This window comes from Rhopilema esculentum, chromosome 3 (genome assembly GCF_057945365.1).
Source record: "Rhopilema esculentum isolate cy_ngs chromosome 3, ASM5794536v1, whole genome shotgun sequence".
In the NCBI taxonomy this organism is placed as follows: domain Eukaryota; kingdom Metazoa; phylum Cnidaria; class Scyphozoa; order Rhizostomeae; family Rhizostomatidae; genus Rhopilema; species Rhopilema esculentum.
Window position 1 is genome coordinate 552730 of NC_142817.1, and position 21615 is coordinate 574344.

A 21615-nucleotide genomic window follows, 5' to 3' on the forward strand; every position below is an offset into this window, starting at 1 on the left:
TCTCTCTTTCTTCTTTTCTCTATTTTCTTTTCCTGCCTTCTGGACAAGCAAGATTTCTATTCTGCGTTCCACTGATCTCTGTGTGTGTGCTTCGCAGCTTCACACCCTTTCTCCACCGTTGCGCCAACAAAGCTTGCCTCATCCTGTTCACTTCAGACCTTTCCACTCCTAGGATCATCCATCATCAAAGCGTCTGTAAAATTTGAAAAAGGCTCGCCATTACTTTTTCATTTTTTAGCAATCTTCAAAATATTAGTTGTCTGTATCAATTTATCTTCATTCCAGTAAACAAGTCTACTTCGGAGAGTGGCTACAGCGGGTAGTCTCTTATGTGGGAATAAGACTTTGAAGGAAATCCCATTTGTCTGTTCCTTGTTCTATTGCTTTGTTTGGGAAAGAATGCTTCTTTTGTTTTCTAATATATTCTTTTGTTGAATAGACTTTCATTAACAAAAGGAATAAACCATATCGCGTTGAGCTGTGTTCCGCTGAGGTTCACGGGTTGAGCACAAGACGTCCTACGAAAATCAAATAGGTAGTCAATCGTTGATCTTTTCCAAAATATTGAACTCTAATATCAAAAGGGACAGAGTGCGACATTTTTCTCTGAATACGAACTTATGGCCGACATGCGAGCAACAGAATGGTGAATTTTGGACGTGGAATTCTTACAGACCAAACTTGCCTTAGAATGCTCAACCGCGGCTTCGTTTCGAAAGTTCAACTAGAATCCTGACTATGGGAAGTTACGAGGAATTCAAAAACCCTTCATTGACCTGCTCCAATGTCTACTGCATTGACCGAGCCAATGCAAGATGCAAGAGCATGCTGTGCTGCACTTGTGTATGTTCGAAGAGTGGATTCCCCTACGCTGATCTTATCAACAAAGTTTGTACATCCAATCCTGTCTCATCACAAGCACCTTCAACAAGTAAAGTTTTGTGCATGAAGTTCTTTTCAAATCTTTTTTTAAATGTCATGAAATGCTGAAAATAGCTTTGCCATAACTTAGCGGAAGAAAATATGAATTCCTGTTACCACGTAACAAAACAAAAGGCAAATAAACCTCGTCTTCCAGGGAATCGGAAATGATTACGAGGCGGGTTTCTGTCAATCTCAAAAACATTAAAGGATAATTCAAATTCAAATTCATTTAATATTCAGCAATCATTTTACAATATTAAAAGTCAATAAAGTGTTGATAAATATAATTAATAATTTAACAATCATTAAAATTTTATTGATAAAGTTGCCTAGGATGTTGGGAGGAACCGAAACGGTTTTCGAGCCCAACCCCCCTAAATTTCGGTGAATGCAGTAATATGATTATAGTAACAGTGAAAACGATTTATATTAACATTCTAGGCATTAAACATTACAAGATAATATGAATTCGCATTTTACATTTAGAACATTAACAAAACAATTGTATAATAGGCCAATCCGAAAAACGCAAGCACAAGACCGGTATAGTTGACCAATCAGTTCCGCGAGCCTAAAGAAAAATAATAATTACCAATGGAGTCCAAAAGAGAAACAAAACCCAATGGAGTACACAAACGGAGTTCGGTTTCTCTCTTGGACTCCATTGGTAATTATAATTGTAAAATAATGAAGATAAAGATAACGACACAACAAATTGAGAAATAGGGTGTAAAATAAAGAGGAAAGAAAGTAAAATGGGGAGGGAAGACACGTACAATTATCTTTAGATTAGTAATGGAACAATCAAATTTTGATTTTTATGTTCATATTTCATTATACTTTTGTAGAAACCAGTTGCGAAGCTGTGAATGATATCTTGCTTGACATCATACAGAGTTCCAATGGAATCTCGTTCTATATTTCAATTCCATCAAACATAATTGAACGCTTTTTGAGGCTAGTTTTGGCTTGGGGAATTGCAAATTTTTTTTTCATCTTTTCTTGTATTGTAGCTGTGCTTTGAGGTAGTTTTTTCAAACAGATAACAAAAAAATTCTATTTAAGATTCTGTATTTAGATCATACATGAATTTTGCATATTGCTAAGTGTAACTGTGTAAGATGTAAAAGTGTAAGATGAAAAAAGAGAAAACAGTTGCAAAGGGGGGTGTCAGTGCCCCAGTAAGTAAAATACAATACCTGTCATGGTACAATAAACCATATTTTTGAATATTTCAAACTGCATCTCCATCTCCCTCTTCGAACAATGTTAATCAATGTGACCCAATGCATTCATTTCAGGTGATATTGATATTTAACTCTATAACCAACATTGTTTTGGGGCAAAGGGGTTCAGTTTCTGTCTGTTTTTATCGGAAACAGTACATTTTTTGGAGAAAGCTTAAGGAACTGGCAGGCACCTCGCACCGTTCTAAAAGTGGGTGGGCTGAAAAGGGTGTGACCGAGAATTTTAGAATGCCTGAAAACGCCTCTTTTAGAAAAAAATTGCGTCTTTCCACTTATTTTTTATAAATATCAATGACTATAAAAATATGTTTAACAAGATAAGACACACCAAAATAGTGAACAATAAAAGGTTCCCAGCCAAGACGAACTGCTAATTCTAGGGATCTGTTAGCGAAAACTTTTAAAAGTTGCGCTAGAAAATTTTTTTAATCTTCATTGCAAAAAAGTGGGGGTGTGGCTATAGCCCCTGCTAGCCAAATGGCTGCTTGGTGCCTGGAAAAGGGGTGCTCCAAGGACTTCTGGCAGGGGTTGCGCATGGTAATATGGTGCGCTGCTTCGCGACATTTGAGCACCATTTCACTGCACCCAAATGCCAAATGGCTGCTTGGTGCCTGGAAAATGGGTGCTCCAAGGACTTCTGGCAGGGATTGCGCATGGTAATATGGTGCGCTTCTTCGCGACATTTGAGCACCATTTCACCGCACCCAAATGCCAAATGGCTGCTTGGTGCCTGGAAAATGGGTGCTCCAAGGAATACTGGCAGGGATTGCGCATGGTAATATGGTGCGCTTCTTCGCGACATTTGAGCACCATTTCACCGCACCCAAATGCCAAATGGCTGCTTGGTGCCTGGAAAATGGGTGCTCCAAGGAATTCTGGCAGGGATTGTGCATGGTAATATGGTGCGCTGCTTCGGGACATTTGAGCACCATTTCACTGCACCCAAACAAAGGACGGCCATTTTGTTCTCTTGAATTATGTCAAAATTATGCACATATTCTTGAAGTGGTGTGGTATTATAGAGGAGGGGAATCAGGGGGTGTTGGGCTAGAAAGGCTCAAGAGGCTGCTTTTCTATTGTTTTCCCAACAAGAGCCCCCTGTTAATTTGATATCACTACACCCCAGGGTAGGTAGGGTATTTTGTTCGCGTAATTTACTTAGCAGTCTGGTAAAAGCTCTGAAGCTTGACGGTAAGGATCTGTATTAATGGTCGGATTTCGTTTTTAGTTTTAGAACTAAAAAGTATTAGAACTTCTCATGTTCTTGCTGCTTTGTTGACAGAGTTTATTAAGGTTTCCAAACCTTCATATAAAAATGTAACCTCTAAGCGAAGCTACAACTCAACAACAGGAGTGTAGTGCTATGAAAATAACAAGGGGCTTTGCGCAAAACGCTGCGAAAAACAATAGCAAAAGTAGAAATTAGCTACTTTTCGGCATTAACAAGAGCACTACACCTGTACTCAACAACTCACTTCTAAACCAAAAATATGAAATTATTCATTGTTGCAGCTTGTATTGAATTAGTCTACCAATCAGATACAAGAATTATACAAATTATATATTTTATCCAATCAGATTCTTAGTGCTGTCCGTGTGGGTATTAAGTAAGCTGCACGCAAAGCAGTTTGTAATTTTCCAATTTGTATAGTTATTATTGATACTATGCTCGCAAAATAGAGGTTTCTGTATAATGAATAATGGTAATGATGAATAATTATGAATAATAATGATTAATGAATACATTTGTTGCTATGTAATAAGATAAACAGTTAATTACAAGAATATCAGACTAAAGCGGAAATATAAATACAAATAAAACAGCTAAACAATAGTTTGTGCACTTTGGAACTCCACAATAAAAAGCGTTAAAAAACGAGCCGTTGAGGCATTATATCATTTGTTGAAATAACAGATTATGTTATTGTTTACCTTTTATCTACATTCTACAATTTTGCTCGTTGCAAATGTAAGCTTTTATCCTTGCACAAACCCTTCAAGTCATTTACTCAAAGTGTTATAATTCTGCTCGAAGATACAATCTGACAAAATAACAGTTTAGCTTTAAAGGGGGTTTTTATCCCCCTGTGAACACCATTGCCCCCCTCATTCTAACATAGACATACCATCGAGACACTGTTTTGGACAGTTTTGTTAATGCCAATGTTTTTCCATTGATACGCAGCTGCCTTTGAATCCACGAATACACCAATAAGCAAATTCAACAGCTCGACATTGTTATCAACCGGGTCTGTAAAAACCAACGGAGCATCGTTTCAAAGAACAACAACACTGTCTACTATCCAAACCATTCCAAAGGTGAGTGAACCAAGAGTGCATTGCTATGAAGTGGACAAGGGGCTCCCAAAACAGTATTATAATATTGGCCATGTTCTTTTATATGAAGTAAAGTCTGAATCTCCCTCCTCCCTCCAGCACTAAAACGAAAATAATTTGATCTCATTTGACCTCTTTACCCTAGCCTGTATTCAGGTTCTACTATTCTATTCTCTACTATTCATATAAACAAACATATAAACAAATTAGCGATGTTGTCGTTGTTCAAATAATAATACTGGCAGAACAACAATAAGTTTGCATAATACTTGCAGCTCATACAACCTTCACGTTCAAAAGTTGACAACCCCAGGATTTAGCTATCTTTCCAAATTTTCTTCTCCCTCCCCCCGTACGATGTTGATTATTTCGTGTTTATGCTTCCAGTTCTAGTTAGATTGCCACCGACAATGATGCAATATTGAGAGTAAGACACAAAGTGTTGAAGGGAGGGAGCAACATATTGTTGGAGGGAGGGGGGAATATTTAAAAAACTATAAAAAATTGTGTAGGGGTTCCGACAATTTTATCAAGAATTGAAGTTTATTAACATGCTTACATAAGGAAGTTTTGTGTGGAGATAACAAACGACGTTTCCAGAGGAGCTAAAAATCACCTGATAAATGCCATTTTTCAACATTTTACCTTAGATGGTTTAGATGGCAGATGGCATATTTGAAAAGAATAAGAGTAAGCCGACCTCAACGTAGAGAATTCGATTGGTAGCTTACCCTCTTTAATTCGTTTTTATATTGACATCTGGATGCAGTGGAGATTGTTTCTGACATCTTGGTGCAGTGAATATTGGGTGTGATACTAGAAAATCATTAAGGATTGGCTTCTATTACCTATCATTTTCGGAACAATTCTTAAATAATGTATCCAGTTAAGCATTTATCAAATTTATGCGTCAATACATTTCATTTTTTGAAATGCATTTTTTTCAGCACACAAACTCCACGGAGTCATTTATTGCACAACGACAAGAAAAATTGCCAGTTTTAGCCATAGCTGGTTCTGTGGTTGGCTTCATTATCTTTGTCCTAATAATTGGAATTTCAACTTGGTTCTGGCGAAGAAGGCATAAACCAAGGTCTACTATCTAATTATTTTTCCTTCATGCATGTTATACTGATAATATTTTTGACAACATATCACAAAGATATCAATTATTTCATTTCATTAAAGAAAAATGTAGATTGTTTACTTATCCGTTTTTCAAATGTTGCCTGCCAAATTGCTACTAAATATTCCTCCGAGTTTGGTTACTAACAGTCAAAAACACTTAATAGGAAAAACACATTTTAAGATTGATCAAACTATAACTGCTATTTCTTATAGAGGATATTTGATTGAAATACTTTATTTACAAATCTAATCATCTGTCTAGATCGAAACCAAAAGAAGAGAGCAATGAACAAGAGAAACGTAAGATCTTCTTCTTCCTTTTCTTGTTCCTCTTCTTCTTCCTCTTCTTCTTCTTCTTCTTCTACGGCTAGTTTCCCACGCAATGGAGTCACCTGTGTGGATAATCCTCCCCCCACTCCATTCTATTCTGAGCATCCTCTTCCTGTTTCCCTATCACCCACAAGTTCGTCATTGATGAAATCTTGCTAATATTCCTTTTACTCTTCCCCTCTTCCTCTTACCAATCTTTACCTTACGTAACCTCTTTCCCATATACGTCTTCTCTCTCCTCCCAAGTTGTCCCAGCCACCGCAACCTTGTTTCCCTCAGCTTCCATCCAAGCTCCCAAACTCTTAAGCTGCACCTCACTACATGGCTGTAATTTTCCATCTTTAAGTAACTTTAAGCAATGTCATCTTGTAATCTGTTTGAAGTCAAACAGCCGGTTTTGAAGTGACCAAGTCAAGACGGATTTTTTTAGAAATTAACATATTGGATCAAAGTCAATAGTGTAACTTTGCATAATCAAACTAATGATGATTAAATGAAATTTAATCAGAGTTAATTTCACGAGGGGCTTTTGAGCGATAATACACAGTTTTTGTATTTCCAAGGTGATGAAAAAAGTTCTTATGAGATGCTTCAATACCAGCCTGAAACTGAAGCAAAAGTAAGTTTTTATTTAATACAATCATGCAATGAATACTTTATCATGCTTAGTTCTGCTTTTCTTGAGTATTTTATAATCAGTAGCATTTTGGATGGGATGGGGGTGGCCACAGGGCATGTTTCCATTTTGCCGGCCCAATGTAAGAGCAAATATCATTTTCTTGAGGACCAAACTGACGCATTGTGATTGAGTTTTTTAAATTATAACTCATTATTTGAATTTCTAAGAAGGTTAATACCGCTAAAATAATACTTTGGTCATAGAAACTTGAGATGTTCTTTTACTATGCTATCTGTTTAAAAGCACCTTCCAGTCGTCATTGCAGTCATTCGCGTTATATTTTTTTGAAGTTGTCTTCCCAGTTTAATTTTTTACTTGAATGCTTTTCTCTCCGTTTCCAGTTTTTGATTATTTATTGAAATGACTACGTGATTCAGCAATTGAGCTGTTCTTCGTTGCTAGTATGAAATTATTGACAATCAGTATGAAAAAAGATAGTCCTACCTTGAAAAAATTGTTTCTGCCGTTTTTGATACATTTTTAAAACATGTCAAACAGGACAATGGTGGAAACACTCGCGATAGCTCACAGCATTATCATAGTCCCACAGACCTGCGATTGGGTCAACCCACAATCCAGGATGACCACTACTACAGCAGTGCTGCAGTTTTGAACAAACCAAGCAAGAAAGGCAAAACTCTTGAATATTCTTATGCCCGCAATTTCAGTCAGTTGGGAGAACATGAAGAGGCACCAGCTCTGAAAAGTAGTGAAGGGCCAGATTTGTATGCCTATACTGGTAATGAAGGAGATGCTGCATACGTGGAACCAGATTCTCATGGAGAAATAAACCCTTATTATGAGCCTGCCCATGTAAAAGAACGAATCGATGCTGTTAAGGCCGGTGAAGAAAATGCAAAATATTTGGATCCTGATAGATATTACCAACCAACTTTGAGCAAAAATTCCTACAAAGAGGCTTTTAATAACGGTTGTACAGAAGTATTTGACCAGGAAATGCAAAACCCTTATTATGGTCCTGGAGAAGTCGAGGACAACAGTATTCAGAAAAAAGACGGGTTAGATGTAGATATGGAAGAGGAATACTGTGACATGAATGATAATGAACAGCAGTATCAAGCGCTGACGAAACCAGCTGCGGAGGAGCCATACGAAGCAGTTTCACAAGCATACCTTTGAAGTTAGACCATTTTCTTAAACAAAGGGAAAGCCAAAACATCAGAGGTTATGCGTAATTGTTAAATTTTTTTGCAACCTTAGTTTTCCATTAAAAGTTCAAGTAATTTGACAAGTTTTTGTAACTGCAGGCAGCTCTATGAAGAGCATTTTTATGAAGTTTGTCCAAAATCAATTTCCGTTGTTTATTTGACGTTTAGGAGCAACAGTCCTGAAGAGCTCTTGGTAACTCACGATCAGGAATGTAGTCGTAAAATTTTAACAAGGGGGGCTCTGTGAAAATTCTAAGTTGTTCTTGTCATGTAATCATTTAAATTTAAACATGATGAGGGTTGATGTTTTTCCAAACATTGTTTGAGGAGCCAGGTACATTGATTGTGTTGAGCGTCAGCTGAGATGAGATCATCAAATCTTTGGGGAAGAGTGCAGGGGGGGGGGGGGACTTTATTGCAAGAGAGGAGGCAAATGTTTTTATTGCTCAGGGGTTCAGTAAAGGCCTCCACAATGGTTGGCGGCGAGAAAAATTTTGAGATATGGCATTCCAAGAATGGCAAGAAATGCATCTAAAATATTTATGGCATCGATAAGGAAGAACTTTTTTAATAATAATGACCCATTTGTTGAATTTTGAATTGAAAAATTTCCTCCCGTGTTAACAAAACAAAGGTGATTTTATCAGCTAATGAACAATGCTACTAAAAATGTCTCGCAGAACTGTTATTCAGTGGACTTGGAAAGTGTTCATAGTTTGCAGATATAGAAAATCAATTTTGAAATAGATACAGCTTTAAGAACACACGAGCCTAAAATTATCCAAAGAATAAGAGCATCCAGTGCTCTTATTAAAAAGGGTGTAGTGCATGAAATATTAGAACTAGACAAGACAGGGTCAAATAATAGCACCGTTTGTTGATTCAGGCATTTCTTAAAAACCAACTGTCTCTACAAAACTGCAACTAAACGTACTCAGTAAGAAATCATTCAATTATTTTCTATCTATATATGTCAAACTTTGTGTACATTTTCATGCATATAAAGCTTGCAATGCCTTAAAATCTTTCAATTGTTTCTCTTTTCCTTTTCTGGTTTAGTTGTCAATGGCTGACCATTGGTGGAGTAACAATTCTTCACTTCTTCACAGCTGTCTTTGCATTATATGATTCTTGGCTGTATCCAAGCACAAACAATGAGGGTGGGGCTGACCCCTCCACTTTGTTCCAAAATTTTAACAAGAGGGGCTGCGGCCCCCTGAGCCCCCCCCCCCCCCATCACATCTCTGCTCACGATGCCTGATTTTGATATCGTTGTTAGTGACCGGGACGTCTCCCCGTGATGACGCCGTCACCGTTACAACAAGGACGTTAATCTAATACCTAGAAATATCAAAATACAAAGTTTCAACGTGGTTTTAATATTATGATTTGAATACACTCTGTATGCTTATTTATATATTCGCGCAGATCTTTACCAATGTTAATATAAGTTGCATTTATGACTTTTGTGACGCTTTATAGGCAATAATTCCTACTTTTTTTGCGATGTATATTGAAATTTTTTAAATTTGCTGTGGAAAAGTGCTTGCTTAATACTATCGTTTCTCTTCGGTTCGAAATATTTTTATTCCGCCTATAACATCACGTACTTAGTAGTTGTGCTTCAGATTTCGAAATTCAGGAGTGAAATATAAGAATAAAAATGTCCAATTTCATCATCTATATATCTTCGATAAGATCTTTGAAGAGGTTGTGAAAATCATTACAAGCTAGTTCCTTTTTAATCGACCAGATTAAATTATTACCCAATTTTTATAAACAAACTGTTGGTCTATTAATTGATCCAATTCAGAATATAATTCAGCAACTTAAAGCATACTCAATAGAAGAACTCGAGTTTTTCCTGTGAACTTTTATCGAGCAAATAGGAAATTTCCACAAAAAAGAAATCTCAAAGTATTTGATTCAACGAATGTTCGAAATAGAGGGCATTCGAGGGAGCTTTTATCAACTGTATGCCCAACAATATAATTTTGTTTCATTATTTCCGGTACCCTGGGTAGCAGAGCCTCAATGAAAGAGTTCGTCCTTCCATTGTTTTCGATACACTCTTTCACGTGGGGTTTGGTACCCGGAGTATATTTCCCGTTGTTTGATCCTTTCCTGATCTTAATTTTGTCTGAAAATGAATAACCTTTGAGTAACTCATTTTATTGCAAGCTTGCACTTTTCTTCAAAACTAACTTTCTTTGCATTGAGGGGGATGGTGACTGCCCCCTCGGCCCCCTCAGAGGCGTAACTTGGCCAATAGGTTTGGGGGGGGGGTGAAAAGGGTTTCTGCCCTGCGAAAATGAGTGGTGCCCTGCAGACCTCGTAGCAAATGTTTGTCTATACTCTATAGGTTACTAGTGAAAGCTTTACCAGTGTACACTGGTCTTTACCAAGGAAAAACTTCTAAGCAATAAACTTGGAACTTCATTGCCTATGAAATATCTTCTATTTCTCTACGTGAGCGTAAATTAAATGTCAAATTTGATTTTCATTTGTAATAAAGCTTGTATTTCATGGCATATGGTAGGGGGGGGGGTTACATGATGTAGACGGTGCGACGAAATTTAGCCCGGGGGGGACTAAGATCCAAGTTTACTGAGATAGGAGGACCCACCGTGGTTAGGTCCGACGTGAAGAAAACTTTTGTAATTATACCTTGTAATAGGGCTAAAAAGCATCTTTCAGACTAAAATTTAGCAAAATACTATTGTGCTAAAAAACCTGATCATTGTTTATTGGGAAAAATAGGGAGGGGCATGTTATACTAAAACTCTAGTGATAAGACGTTGGGGAAGGAAAGAAACGGTAACCTTTCGTTTAAGATTGCACATAGTTGTGAATGACAGAGGAAGATGTTGTTTTGATTGGGAGAATTTTATTTCCTGAACAGAAATGTGCAGTTTCTTGTATCGAGAAGGCCATGTTTACACATCCAAAATTAAAACATTGCAATGATACAGAAAGTGATTTACTGAATTAATGCAAATAAAAGAAAAATAATAAAAATATACGTGAAAAAGTTAGCAATTAGATCAAAAAAAATCGGCATCTTAACAGTTTGTTTTCTTTTTATTTCATGCAATGTTAGAAAGTAATAGAAAAAATGATAAAAAAATTCCTATCTTTACCTTCAGCCCCCTATTCCACCCAGTGACGCCGTGCCTGTCATGAAAAAAAATTTACAACTTAAATTAATTTGTATGGACTCAACCTTGCCCTAATACCCCCCCCCCCCCACACTCCCCCGGTATTTATGGAGTCATGTACTGGACATAATGGGTACCTTTGTTTCGTCGAGGCGATTGTCTGATCTTCGAGGCGATTGTCTGATCGTCGAGGCGGGTTTCTCTTCGTCGAGCCGGGTTTCACTTCGTCGAGCCGGTCCTGTATCGTGAAAGCTGTCGTTTCGTTGAGGCGGGTTGCTCTTCGTCGAGGCAGGATTGATTAATCGTGACAGGTCTCGCTTCGTCAAGGCAAATGTCACTTCGTCGAGGCATTGAATTGAATTGATCACTTTCATGTAGTCGAGTCGTGTTCCAGGGGGTAGTGGTTTATAGCAAGGAGCGGAAAGAGGCGGGGAGAGGAGGAGAAGTGTCTTGAAACTGTTTTTGCTAAGCAACTGGATGCCCATCTGAGCAGCTGGAAGCCATGGGGAAGTGGTGTTTACGTCCTTCTAAACACGAAAGAATATTTCGAAGAAGCATGAAGTTTGTTCAAAGGGGCCCAGCTCAAGATTTTCTAAAGAGTCCCAGGAGCTTCAGTTTCTCCCAGTAGCTTTCAATTAATTTTTTCACAAATATCCCAATCACACTCTTTTTTAAAGAACAAGTAAATTCAAATTTAGACAGGCTTTCATTAATTTTTTCCCAACTTTTAGGCCTGGATTGTTCTTAATTTGTCAAAAAAGTAGTGCAAACGTATTGGCTTAACATTATATTTTATGGAATCAAAATATGGAACGAGATTTCATTGGAACTTCGTACTAAGTCAAGCAAGATATCATTTCAGAAATAGCTTCGCAACTGGCTTCTACAAATATATAATGAAATGTGAACCTAAAAAATCTATATTCGATTTCTTCATTACAAATCTAAAGAGTCCCCCTTCCCCATTTTTCTTTTTTTTCTCTTTATTTTACACCCCATTCCTCATTTTATTTTGTCGTAATTTTTATCTTTATCATTATATAATTGTTCTGCAGGGCCGGTGAAACAGGGGGGCGGGGGGCCATGGCCCCTTCACCTTTCTGCAGAGTAGAATAATTTTTTTTGAGGTATAGTGGAAAGAAATCTAGTATACCATTCTGTAAGTAGGTGCAGGCACCGCGAAGCAGGGGGCTGGGGGGGGGGGGCTTTAGCTTCTTGCAAAAAATGCCAAATTTTAAGTAACAAACTACCAGTAAAGCCTCTTTTTATACTGTTTTTACCCCACACTTTTTAGACCCCCACTTTTCTCAGCGCTCCGCGGTGCCTGAAGTATACTTAGTAATATTTTTAAGATGACCTTAGATTAAGCTTGGTAACTATGTATTTAGCAAAGAGGACAAAAAGAAAATTGAAAATGGGAATTTGGTCAAAAAAGTCGGTCATTGTCCCAGTGGTAGCCTAAACTTCGCTCCTAAGGTCTATTTGTTGGCAGGAAATTTCTCAAAAACTGTAGAAGGAAAGAAACTGCTGGAAAGAAAATTTTTGAGAATACGAGAAATGAAGAATTTTTGTTGCATAATCTTTAATTTTGAGTTGACAGTGATTCTTTTGATATTTCAATGTTGATGGTTTTGTTAAAGCTTGATTCCTTTTTTTCTCCTTCATTTAATCGTGGCTCCTTTTTGGGCCCTTTTTAGATCTAAAAAGCTTGATTACGAGCTACAATTAAAAGGTTACTCCAAAATTTGCAAAAACTTTCCTGTTACATGTCAACATTACAATAGACGAAATTATGCGACACATTGATAAAAGAAAGCTTGAAAATATTTCCTCGGATTTTCATTCAGTCATAATCCATTTTTAGATACTGTTTCTGGCCATACCTTAAATATCATATTTCTAAAATTTTTCTTGCCGCCAACCATGGTGGCCTTTCCTAAAACCTTTCATAACCTTGATTTTTTGGCCCCTCCACTTTCAAATACGTTTCGCCGGCCCTTTTCTGTTACTGTTTGAAATGTAAAACTCGAATTCATATCATCTTGTATTACAAGTTGTAATGTTTAATACCTAGAACGTTGTCATTATAAATCATTTTCACTTTTACTATAATCATGTTACTGTATTCACTGGGCTCGAACACCGTTTCGGTGCCTCCCAACATCCTAGGCAACTTTTTTGTTAACATGTTAATTGCTGTTAAAATTCGTAATTATCTTTATCGACACTTTATTGACTTCTAATATTGTAAAATGGTTGCTGAATATTAAATGAATTTGAGTTTGGAGCTTGAGAAAAAGAAGCTTCAGTTGACGCAATTCATAAAACGTTTACAAGAATGAGGTGAAATTGAGAGTTGATCCGCTGGTTACTGGGTTGTTCAGCTTGTTCCTCGTTTTAGAATTGGCGGCCTTAAACTGTGTTACGCCACTGACTCACCCTCCACAACACTTTCTTTTTCAAGAACATTGTTCGTAAAAATATTCAAACTCAGAATCATCCAATTTATAAGAATATTCTAAGAATATTGCTCAGTCTCAGCATATTTGTGCCTAATTTTTCAGCATTTGCCTGTTTTGAGATTTTCATAGCATTGAATCGTAGAACTGACCTATCTATATCTCGTTTTTCAAAAAGCGTGGTTTTTTATAGAGTGAGGGGGGCCCCAGTGAGCGTTTTGAAAAAGCGTTTATATTCAGATTTAAAAAATAAGAATACCGACAGAATATATTCAGGGTCAAAACAAAAATATCATAAGAATATCGAAGCTGGAAATATTTTATAACATTCTCATTAAAAAAGGGTGTATCACCATCTCGTAATTATTTCTTTATTTACAGCATGCTAAAAACGAATATGGCTATTTTACAGCTTACTTAGGCCGACTACTAGGTACTTTTAATAAAAACGAAACTACCTAACGGAAATTGTAACCAACTTGATAAAAGCAAATTGAGGACCAAATATTTATCAGTCAGTATGTATTCTGTGTCCCGGCTTACAATAGGAAGTATCTGTCATCAAAATACACGACTTTTCTTGCAAGATAGGCATCAAGCTGCTCATCAAAAACAGTTTCAAGACACTTCTCCTCCTCTCCCCGCCTCTTTCCGCTCCTTGCTATAAACCACTACCCCCTGGAACACGACTCGACTTCATGAAAGTGATCAATTCAATTCAATGCCTCGACGAAGTGACATTTGCCTTGACGAAGCGAGACCTGTCACGATTAATCAATCCTGCCTCGACGAAGAGCAACCCGCCTCAACGAAACGACAGCTTTCACGATACAGGACCGGCTCGACGAAGTGAAACCCGGCTCGACGAAGAGAAACCCGGCTCGACGAAGAGAAACCCGCCTCGACGATCAGACAATCGCCTCGACGAAACAAAGGTACCCATTATGTCCAGTACATGACTCCATAGGTATTTTCGCCCCTGGCCCCCTCGCTAGGCTAGTGCGGTTTTCTAGAAGTAATGTAGATTCCACTTTTGAGTTCTTGGAATCTAAATGTCAGGTTTCTAGTTTCGGTTTCAGTTCAGTTTTATTCCATACTTCATCTTGCCAGTTCCGTGCGCTGTATCATAAAGTAGTAATGGGGAATGTAAATGAACCACGCTATAGAATTTCAGATCAGGTGGCTGAGTTGCATGTTTCTTCGAGTGATAATTTTGAGGATATGACACAAGGTGCTGTTGTTCTAAGCTATGGTAACAGTTTGATATACGAAAAAGATTTCCAACTGCTTGAGCCTCGGGGTTGGATAAATGATACTATTGTGGGGTTTGCCTTAGAGTAAGTAAACTTTGAATCACGAACTGTTTTCTTTGTATTGCTGTATTGCCTTTTCCTATCTTTACCTCCTACATACGTTTTATTCAACTTTATAGGTACTTTGCCACAGAGCAGTTTAAAGACATTTCAAAGGATGTTTATCTTATTGCTCCACAAGTGTCACAATTCTTAAAACTTTATCAAGGTAATTTTTTTGGTAGTTTAGTTAATTTGTTGACACGCTACGGGACTGAGACTTTTTACAGCTAAATGCCATTTTCAGGTAGCACCTAACAAATTCTAGGAAAATTTATTTTGTCTTCAATCAATGCAAAAAATGAAGTAAGCAGGCCTGGCTGTTTGAGGAGAGCCATAGCTCTTCCTCTCCAGATCCTCCCAAATGCTTGAGAGGAGCTAGATATTGCTCTCCTAAATTGCTCTTAAAAGCAAATTGCTCATCTTGAAATATATTTTTCCTTTTTTCTCTATTCATATTCATTTATGAATAACTTACCTGGAAATTACTAGAAGAACTAATTACTGCTCCCCTGGTAAAAGTCTTATGGCCTGGCCTGACATAAGTATATTATTTCTCTCCTTTAAGGCCCCATTATACCAAAGGTGAGGTTTTGTTGTTTAATTGTGGAATAATTGACACGTGTGGAGATTATTTCTGCTTTTGGACCAAGGAAGTTTATTTTTTACACTAGTTATGTTCTAAGTATCTATAGACATTTCCATACATATCTATGGGCATTGATCATTGATCTTCATTATAAACATTCTAATTTCTGATTCAATCAAGTTGTTATTGCAACCTGGGTGGTCATAGCTTGGGACAAGAGGTATGTGCCTCCTGGGATAGACCATTTAGAAATTTTTCAGAAATTTTTCAGAAATTTGGTCGTCCATAGAAAACTATCAAAGTTTAAAGAAACTAACTAGCACAAAAAGGAGTCTGCCAAAAATATTGTAGACAAGAAAGGTTTTCAAAGACAGTCAAACACAAGATAATTGCAAATATGGGCACACCATTCAAAGCTCAAGCTTTTTTAGAAAAAAACCAGGCTGCAACCAACAAAGAGACAACAGAGAAGTCTCTAATGTAAATAGCTGACACTGTTGGTTATGATAAAATATTTTGCAAGTTTGCTGGCAAACCATTGCTAAGGAAATCATCTAGTTAAAGATTTCTACAATTTTCATTCTAAGTTTTTCTTAAAATGAAACCAGTAATTGAAGGAAAGTGCAAGTAAATCTCATGTTGCTAAATATTGCAATTGTTTTCTATTCCAAAATCGACAACTCCAAAATCTAGGTATGCGTTTCATGACATCGTTATTTTTAATGTAAACTGATTCTCAGAAAATTTGCAAGCTGCATTCCTCCCCCCTGAGATTCACTATTCATGAATAAGTGTCTGATTAATGTAGGAAACTGTAAAAATGAATAAGTGTCTACATCTTTAACATAGTCATCTAAAATAAGTGTCTACATAAACTGCCAAAGAAATTTGTAACCTATTACCCTGCAGCCTATTGTCTTATATGGAATTTTTTATGATTTTTAATTTGGCAATTTGAAACACGTACTCATCTATAGGCCCATTGTACAATTCATTTAATATGGATTTTTGTATTAATAAGTAAAACACATTTACAGTTTTTATATCAATATCTCATTGTGCGTTTATATCAATATCTGAAGTATAATTGGGTTGTCAAATGCCCCCAATGTTCCGTTAGTTGGTTGTATCAAAAATCATTTGTTCAGCTTAATTTGTTAGTTGTAACACCGTGTAAAGATTGTGGCCAAAATTGTCAAATTTTCTTTGGGGTCTTTGCTGAAACCAAAATCCATGCATGCCTATTTTTTTAATGGCTGTTTCTGTTACTTTGAAGTCAACATTATGAAACAACCAACCTAATCTGTTTTTAGGAAATGATAAAAAGGAAATAGATGATATTCTTGAGTCCTTGGATCTGCAGAATAAGAAGTTTATCATTGTGCCTGTTAATGATGGGATGTCAACTGATTCTATAAGTGGAACTCATTGGTATGATCTGTGTTACAAGCAACTGTTACTAAGATTAATTAACTTTGCAACCTTTGATTATTCATCAATTTTCTTCTTTGATCTATAGTTAAATCCAGGGATGGATTATCGGGGGTGTAGGGGGTGCAACACCCTCCCAATAGTTTTGTGTCTTTTGGTAAATTTTGTTTCATTCAGTAAAAATCATTTGTTGGTAGTCAATAGTAACAAAGTAATGCCAAGATTTTACTATATTTATTTTTATCAGTATTTATCTTCTTATCAGTAGCAAAGCGGGGGAGGGGGGGGGGTATTCTCAAATGTATTTTAAGCTGATCTCAAGGGCATTGTTGTAAAATTTTTCTCAATGCTTAGCAATGCCTCAATGTTCAGAAATTTTCCCTCGTTTTCGGTTTGTATAGAAAAGTCTTCACGTTCTTGAGACATTACTGATAAAATAGAAACTAAAATGCTAAAGCAGTCCAATCCTTGAAAGAAACTGGATTCTGAAATGTTGTCCTGGACTTTGCTTCAAGGAAAACAGACTTGGATTAAAACTTTTGAATACTGTTATTTTTTTAGATATTTGATTACAACTTTAGAAAATAACTTTTTACACGCAGAGATTCCTCGCCTTACACAATTCAGGATATAAACGTTAGTGGAATTGTGAAGAAAATAGACTGTTGTAGAATATGTTCAGCCTCCTACAACGTTGAATAAAGGGAAATTGCCACGTAAAAAGGCCATATGGCTTTTTCAAACACGTTTACAAAATGGGTGTTTTACCAAATTCTTTGGCCTACCAATCTTCCGAATCTGGCTACGCCACTGTTAAAACCAAATTTCAAAAGTGGGCGTTTCCATCATTTTCCAGTGATCTGAAGGGTGTGGCATCAAAATTAGTGTCTAACACCCCCACCCCCAATAATTGTTGCTTAAGTCCACCCCTGTTATAATTATGACGTCATAAATGGTCAATTATGATTTACTGTTAACTGATGTAACAGCTCAGTCCCCATTTTTTTCTTTGATTGCCTTTTCTCTGTCTTCCTAAGATTACTTTGAAATAAAGTCACTTGTGGGTTCAGTGGTATAATTTTATAATGAACAGGGGGATATATTCAGTCTTCCTTAATGCTATCAAGCATTTTATGAGTGACTGGTAACATGAATCTTCATTAATAATTTATAATCAAGTAGAGATTCATCAATCTTTTGGTGTTTTTTCAAGGACTATTTTGGTATATTCTAAAAGCCATAGAAAGATTGTGCACCTAGATTCCTTTGGCACATACAACTCAAAGCATGCTAGGAATGTCAAGGGAAAGATTGGACTGCATTTGGAAGGTATTCTTTGTAGTTCATTATATAAGAATTAAACAGAACCCTAATACTTTCAGTGTGAGCCATGCTTTGCATTGCTTGATATTTCCAAAGGTCTTCTTCTTTCTGGTAAATAATTATATTGTCTAATATCCCATGCAGTTTTTTGACAATTTCAAACTTGAAAATTCTTACTATTATCATTAGCATCGGATATAATTTAATTTGCATTGCTGGTAATTCTCAAAACTATTTCTATCTACCTTTTTAAGATTGAAAGACATGCGAAATATTTTCCTTTTTTTCAGCCTTTCAAAGGCTGGAAATAATTTATGCCAGTTGTCCACAGCAGACAAATTGTAAGTAATGCAAAAAATCATTTATATCACGATAGAATATCTGGATCTTAATCGAAATGCCAAGCAAAGGTATTTAGCTAGATGGCAGTAGCTAAAATCGAATTTTAAGTGGCTGGGCAGCAATGTTTTTTCAGATTAGCTGTTCTTATTAGCCTTACCATTTCTGCTTCTTACAATTAGAAAAGTGAAAGTCATTTTGAAATGGACAGAGGGGAAATTGCCTCCCAAAACCTCCCTTCAAGTCCAGTTACTACTGCTCAATTTTGAAAATTCAATTTTTCATTACCTTTTTACAGAAATTCTTAGCCAATGCAGGTGGTGTTTAGTAGAGGGAGGCATTTGTTTCCATTTTTATATGGAAATTAGAGGCATTAATTTGTTGCTAGGCATTTATTAGGAGAAAACATTGTTTTTTATATTAAATTTACATTGTGCAATGAGATTTCATTTCTCATTTAGATGATGATTGTGGCCTCTTTGCCATATGCGTTGCTGAAGAAATCTGTAAGAATATCAGAAATGGAAAGAGTGACTTTTTCAGTGTATCATTTAGTCCTGAACATGCAGCAGACACAAGAGTAAGGCTGAAACAGATCATTTTGTCATTGGGAAAGAGATAAGATGTGCTCTCTTGTAATGTCTATGTTTTTATTGCATATTTTATAAGAAGTACATATGAATAGATGACCCAGTTTTGACTTTGCCTTTCCAAAAAATAGTCTCATTTAAGCCTAAGTTCGAAAACCATCCAGAAAATGAAATGTAGATCCCAATTTTTCTTATACAACAGATTGAAATCTTTAAGTCCAATTTAGACATATTTCTCGTCCAGATTACTTACCACATTTCCTCTAGAAAGCACCCTTGGTTTAAAGCTATGTTGTTGTCAGAGAGTTTCAAGCTATGGTGATGGATGCAAGACAAGCAAACTTTTCATATTATGAACTACAAAACTAAAAAGCGCATTTTGAATTTCTATTTTAAGAGAACACTAGAAGTTAAGTACCATATTCTATTCAGAAGTTTAGTAGTAGATGGCAAGTATTTTTCCTGTGGTATTTTTTATCAATCAAGATTTTTTGAGAGTGGACGCTTTTTAGAGGAGATACAGCAAACAAAATTTGTTGTATGTAGCCACTATCAATCCTATACATTTTTAAGGAGTTGAACTCTCCTAAAAGTTAGAATGATTTGAATTTCCGCTTGTCATGTTGTATCACTCCCGCTAGTTGTAGTTGCTGGATGCTATTCAAGAGAGGGATTTAGGACGTTTTCTATCAATGAACTCTTCTTCCCATGTTCAAGTTTATGAGCCTTTATAAGCTTGAAAGTTTTCCAAGTCTATTCCCTGTAGGTTTCCCACCAGCTCTTCATCAAAAATGCATTATAAATTAAGCAATATTCTGCAGTAACATGAAAGCTCTATTAAGCCCCTGGGGGGCTTATTCATTTTTGTCAGTCCTAGAGGGGGGCTTATTAGAGAGGGGGGCTTTATACTAATTTAATGTAAAAAATGTTATGAAAATGTCCTTATTCATTTTTTGTTATGAAATGCAGTATTTCATGCATATCTTATCGTCATCATACGCGTCAAGAGACCCACTCAATGCATGTGTTTTCTTTGTTTGACACCAGGGGCTTAAGAGAGAGAGGGGCTTAATAGAGAGGGGGACTTATTTTAAATTTTTGTTTGATAAGGGTGGGGCTTAATAGAGAGGGGACCTAAAAGAGAGGGGGGCTGAATAGTGCTTTTACGGTATTTGGTGTTAGGTCACCATTCTTGTCATAAAGGATACATTCAGCCACTTTGAGTAGACACTTTATGTTTCTTTACTTTCTATAATGCATGACCTTGAAAAGGAAACATAAAAAGTATTCGATGTTTGGTTCTGTTTGTTGTCTAATGTGTTTCAAAATAGCACGAAAAAAGGGAAGCATAGGGGTGGATTGTCATTTCTGTCATTTGAAATACGGACTGCTCCGTGCGAATTCCTTTTTACCTGCGAGATATCTGTGAAATCGCTAAAAAGCGCCAGACAGAGCAGCAGTGTTGGAAATGGTGCTCACAAATGCTTCTATAAAGAAATTGTCACTAGGAAGATAGATTTTACCATATTTTAAAGACCTATTGCCTGTTAAGCTTTGCAAAAAAACCGCAAAAAGACATAGTGCACAATCTCGATAAGCTGCATAATGGTTATTCATCTACATGCGTCGCGTAGCCTGAATCGAATTGTTTCTTCAGCAGGGTTTTTTCAACGTTTAGTTCTACACAAAATGTGCAGTTCTAAAGATTTTTTGCGCAGTTCTAAAGAAAAATATATGCAGTTCTAAAATTTCACTTTAATGAACAAAAAATTCAGGAAACTTTTATAGAAAAAAAACAAAAGTTAATAATGAAACACAAAAAAGATAATGAAAATGGTGCTCAAATTAAACAAAGATCTATTGGGATATAAAAATTATACATATAGAAAGACATTCGATGTAAAGAAAATATGAATTTGCGAAATATCTTATCCGCTATATTATTTTTGAGTCACACATACACGAAGAACAAAATTGATAGTTTCAAAGCAGGAGCCTGCTTAAACTTTTTAATTAGAGAGCATTAAAAATTCATCGCAAAAAAAATAAATTATGTCTCTAGTTTCGAATTTGAATTTTACAGTTGTATGGTCAAAGAAAACAGACAGACAACTAAATTGGAGACAATTTAACATGTACTTCTTAAGCTGCTGTGTAATTTCTATTTATATTATATCTTGCTTTATCGCCATCAATTTCTTTAAAATATTATGTATTACATCGCTATTAAATGTCGCTCTACAAACCCAGTTTTGTTTTCAAGATTCTTTATAGTTGACTTTGGTTTCTTGTGATTCGATGTAACCAAGAACTCACAATGGTTGTCATATGCTCGAAAATTTGGTTTTCTATTACAATTATACTTTATAACTTTGTAAATGGCTTTGAAAAAAGCAAACATTAAGTAAACTAAAGCTCTGACACTTTTCAGAGTTTAAAACGTCAGAACATAGATCGAAAACTCTACGCTAAGAAATATATATACCCAGTTGTGGATCGAAATAGACCAATCAGAAACACGAGCACATGACTGTATAGGTTGACCAATCAGTGCCGCTTG

General features: G+C 36.3%; 1 protein-coding gene across 3 annotated transcripts; it reads left to right on the forward strand.

Annotated features, from left to right (window-relative positions):
• The first annotated feature begins 458 nt into the window (after positions 1-458).
• Positions 459-19500, forward strand: LOC135692483 (sentrin-specific protease 8). 3 transcript variants are annotated; one of them, XM_065210619.2, is made up of 7 exons: positions 459-931; positions 4357-4490; positions 5456-5601; positions 5899-5936; positions 6530-6585; positions 7144-7830; positions 14864-14952. In XM_065210619.2, the coding sequence occupies exons 1-6, from the start codon at positions 739-741 to the stop codon at positions 7783-7785; spliced, it is 1209 nt and encodes a 402-aa protein (XP_065066691.1). In that variant the 5' UTR covers positions 459-738; the 3' UTR covers positions 7786-7830; positions 14864-14952. The 3 variants fall into 3 exon arrangements, with proteins under 3 accessions (XP_065066691.1, XP_065066690.1, XP_065066692.1); XM_065210618.2 differs by lacking the exon at positions 14864-14952 and adding an exon at positions 8874-10103; XM_065210620.2 differs by lacking the exons at positions 459-931; positions 4357-4490; positions 5456-5601; ... (1 more) ...; positions 6530-6585; positions 7144-7830 and adding exons at positions 14457-14768; positions 16686-16803; positions 18017-18132; positions 18417-18467; positions 18927-19500.
• Positions 19501-21615: the final 2115 nt, after the last annotated feature.

Coding starts and splice junctions, on each gene's coding strand:
- LOC135692483 (XM_065210619.2), top strand. CDS start 739: ATGGGAAGTTACGAGGAATTCAAAAACCCTTCATTGACCTGCTCCAAT. Junction 932..4,356: donor ATCACAAGCACCTTCAACAA/GTAAAGTTTTGT, acceptor ATTGATACGCAG/CTGCCTTTGAATCCACGAAT. Junction 5,937..6,529: donor GAGCAATGAACAAGAGAAAC/GTAAGATCTTCT, acceptor TGTATTTCCAAG/GTGATGAAAAAAGTTCTTAT.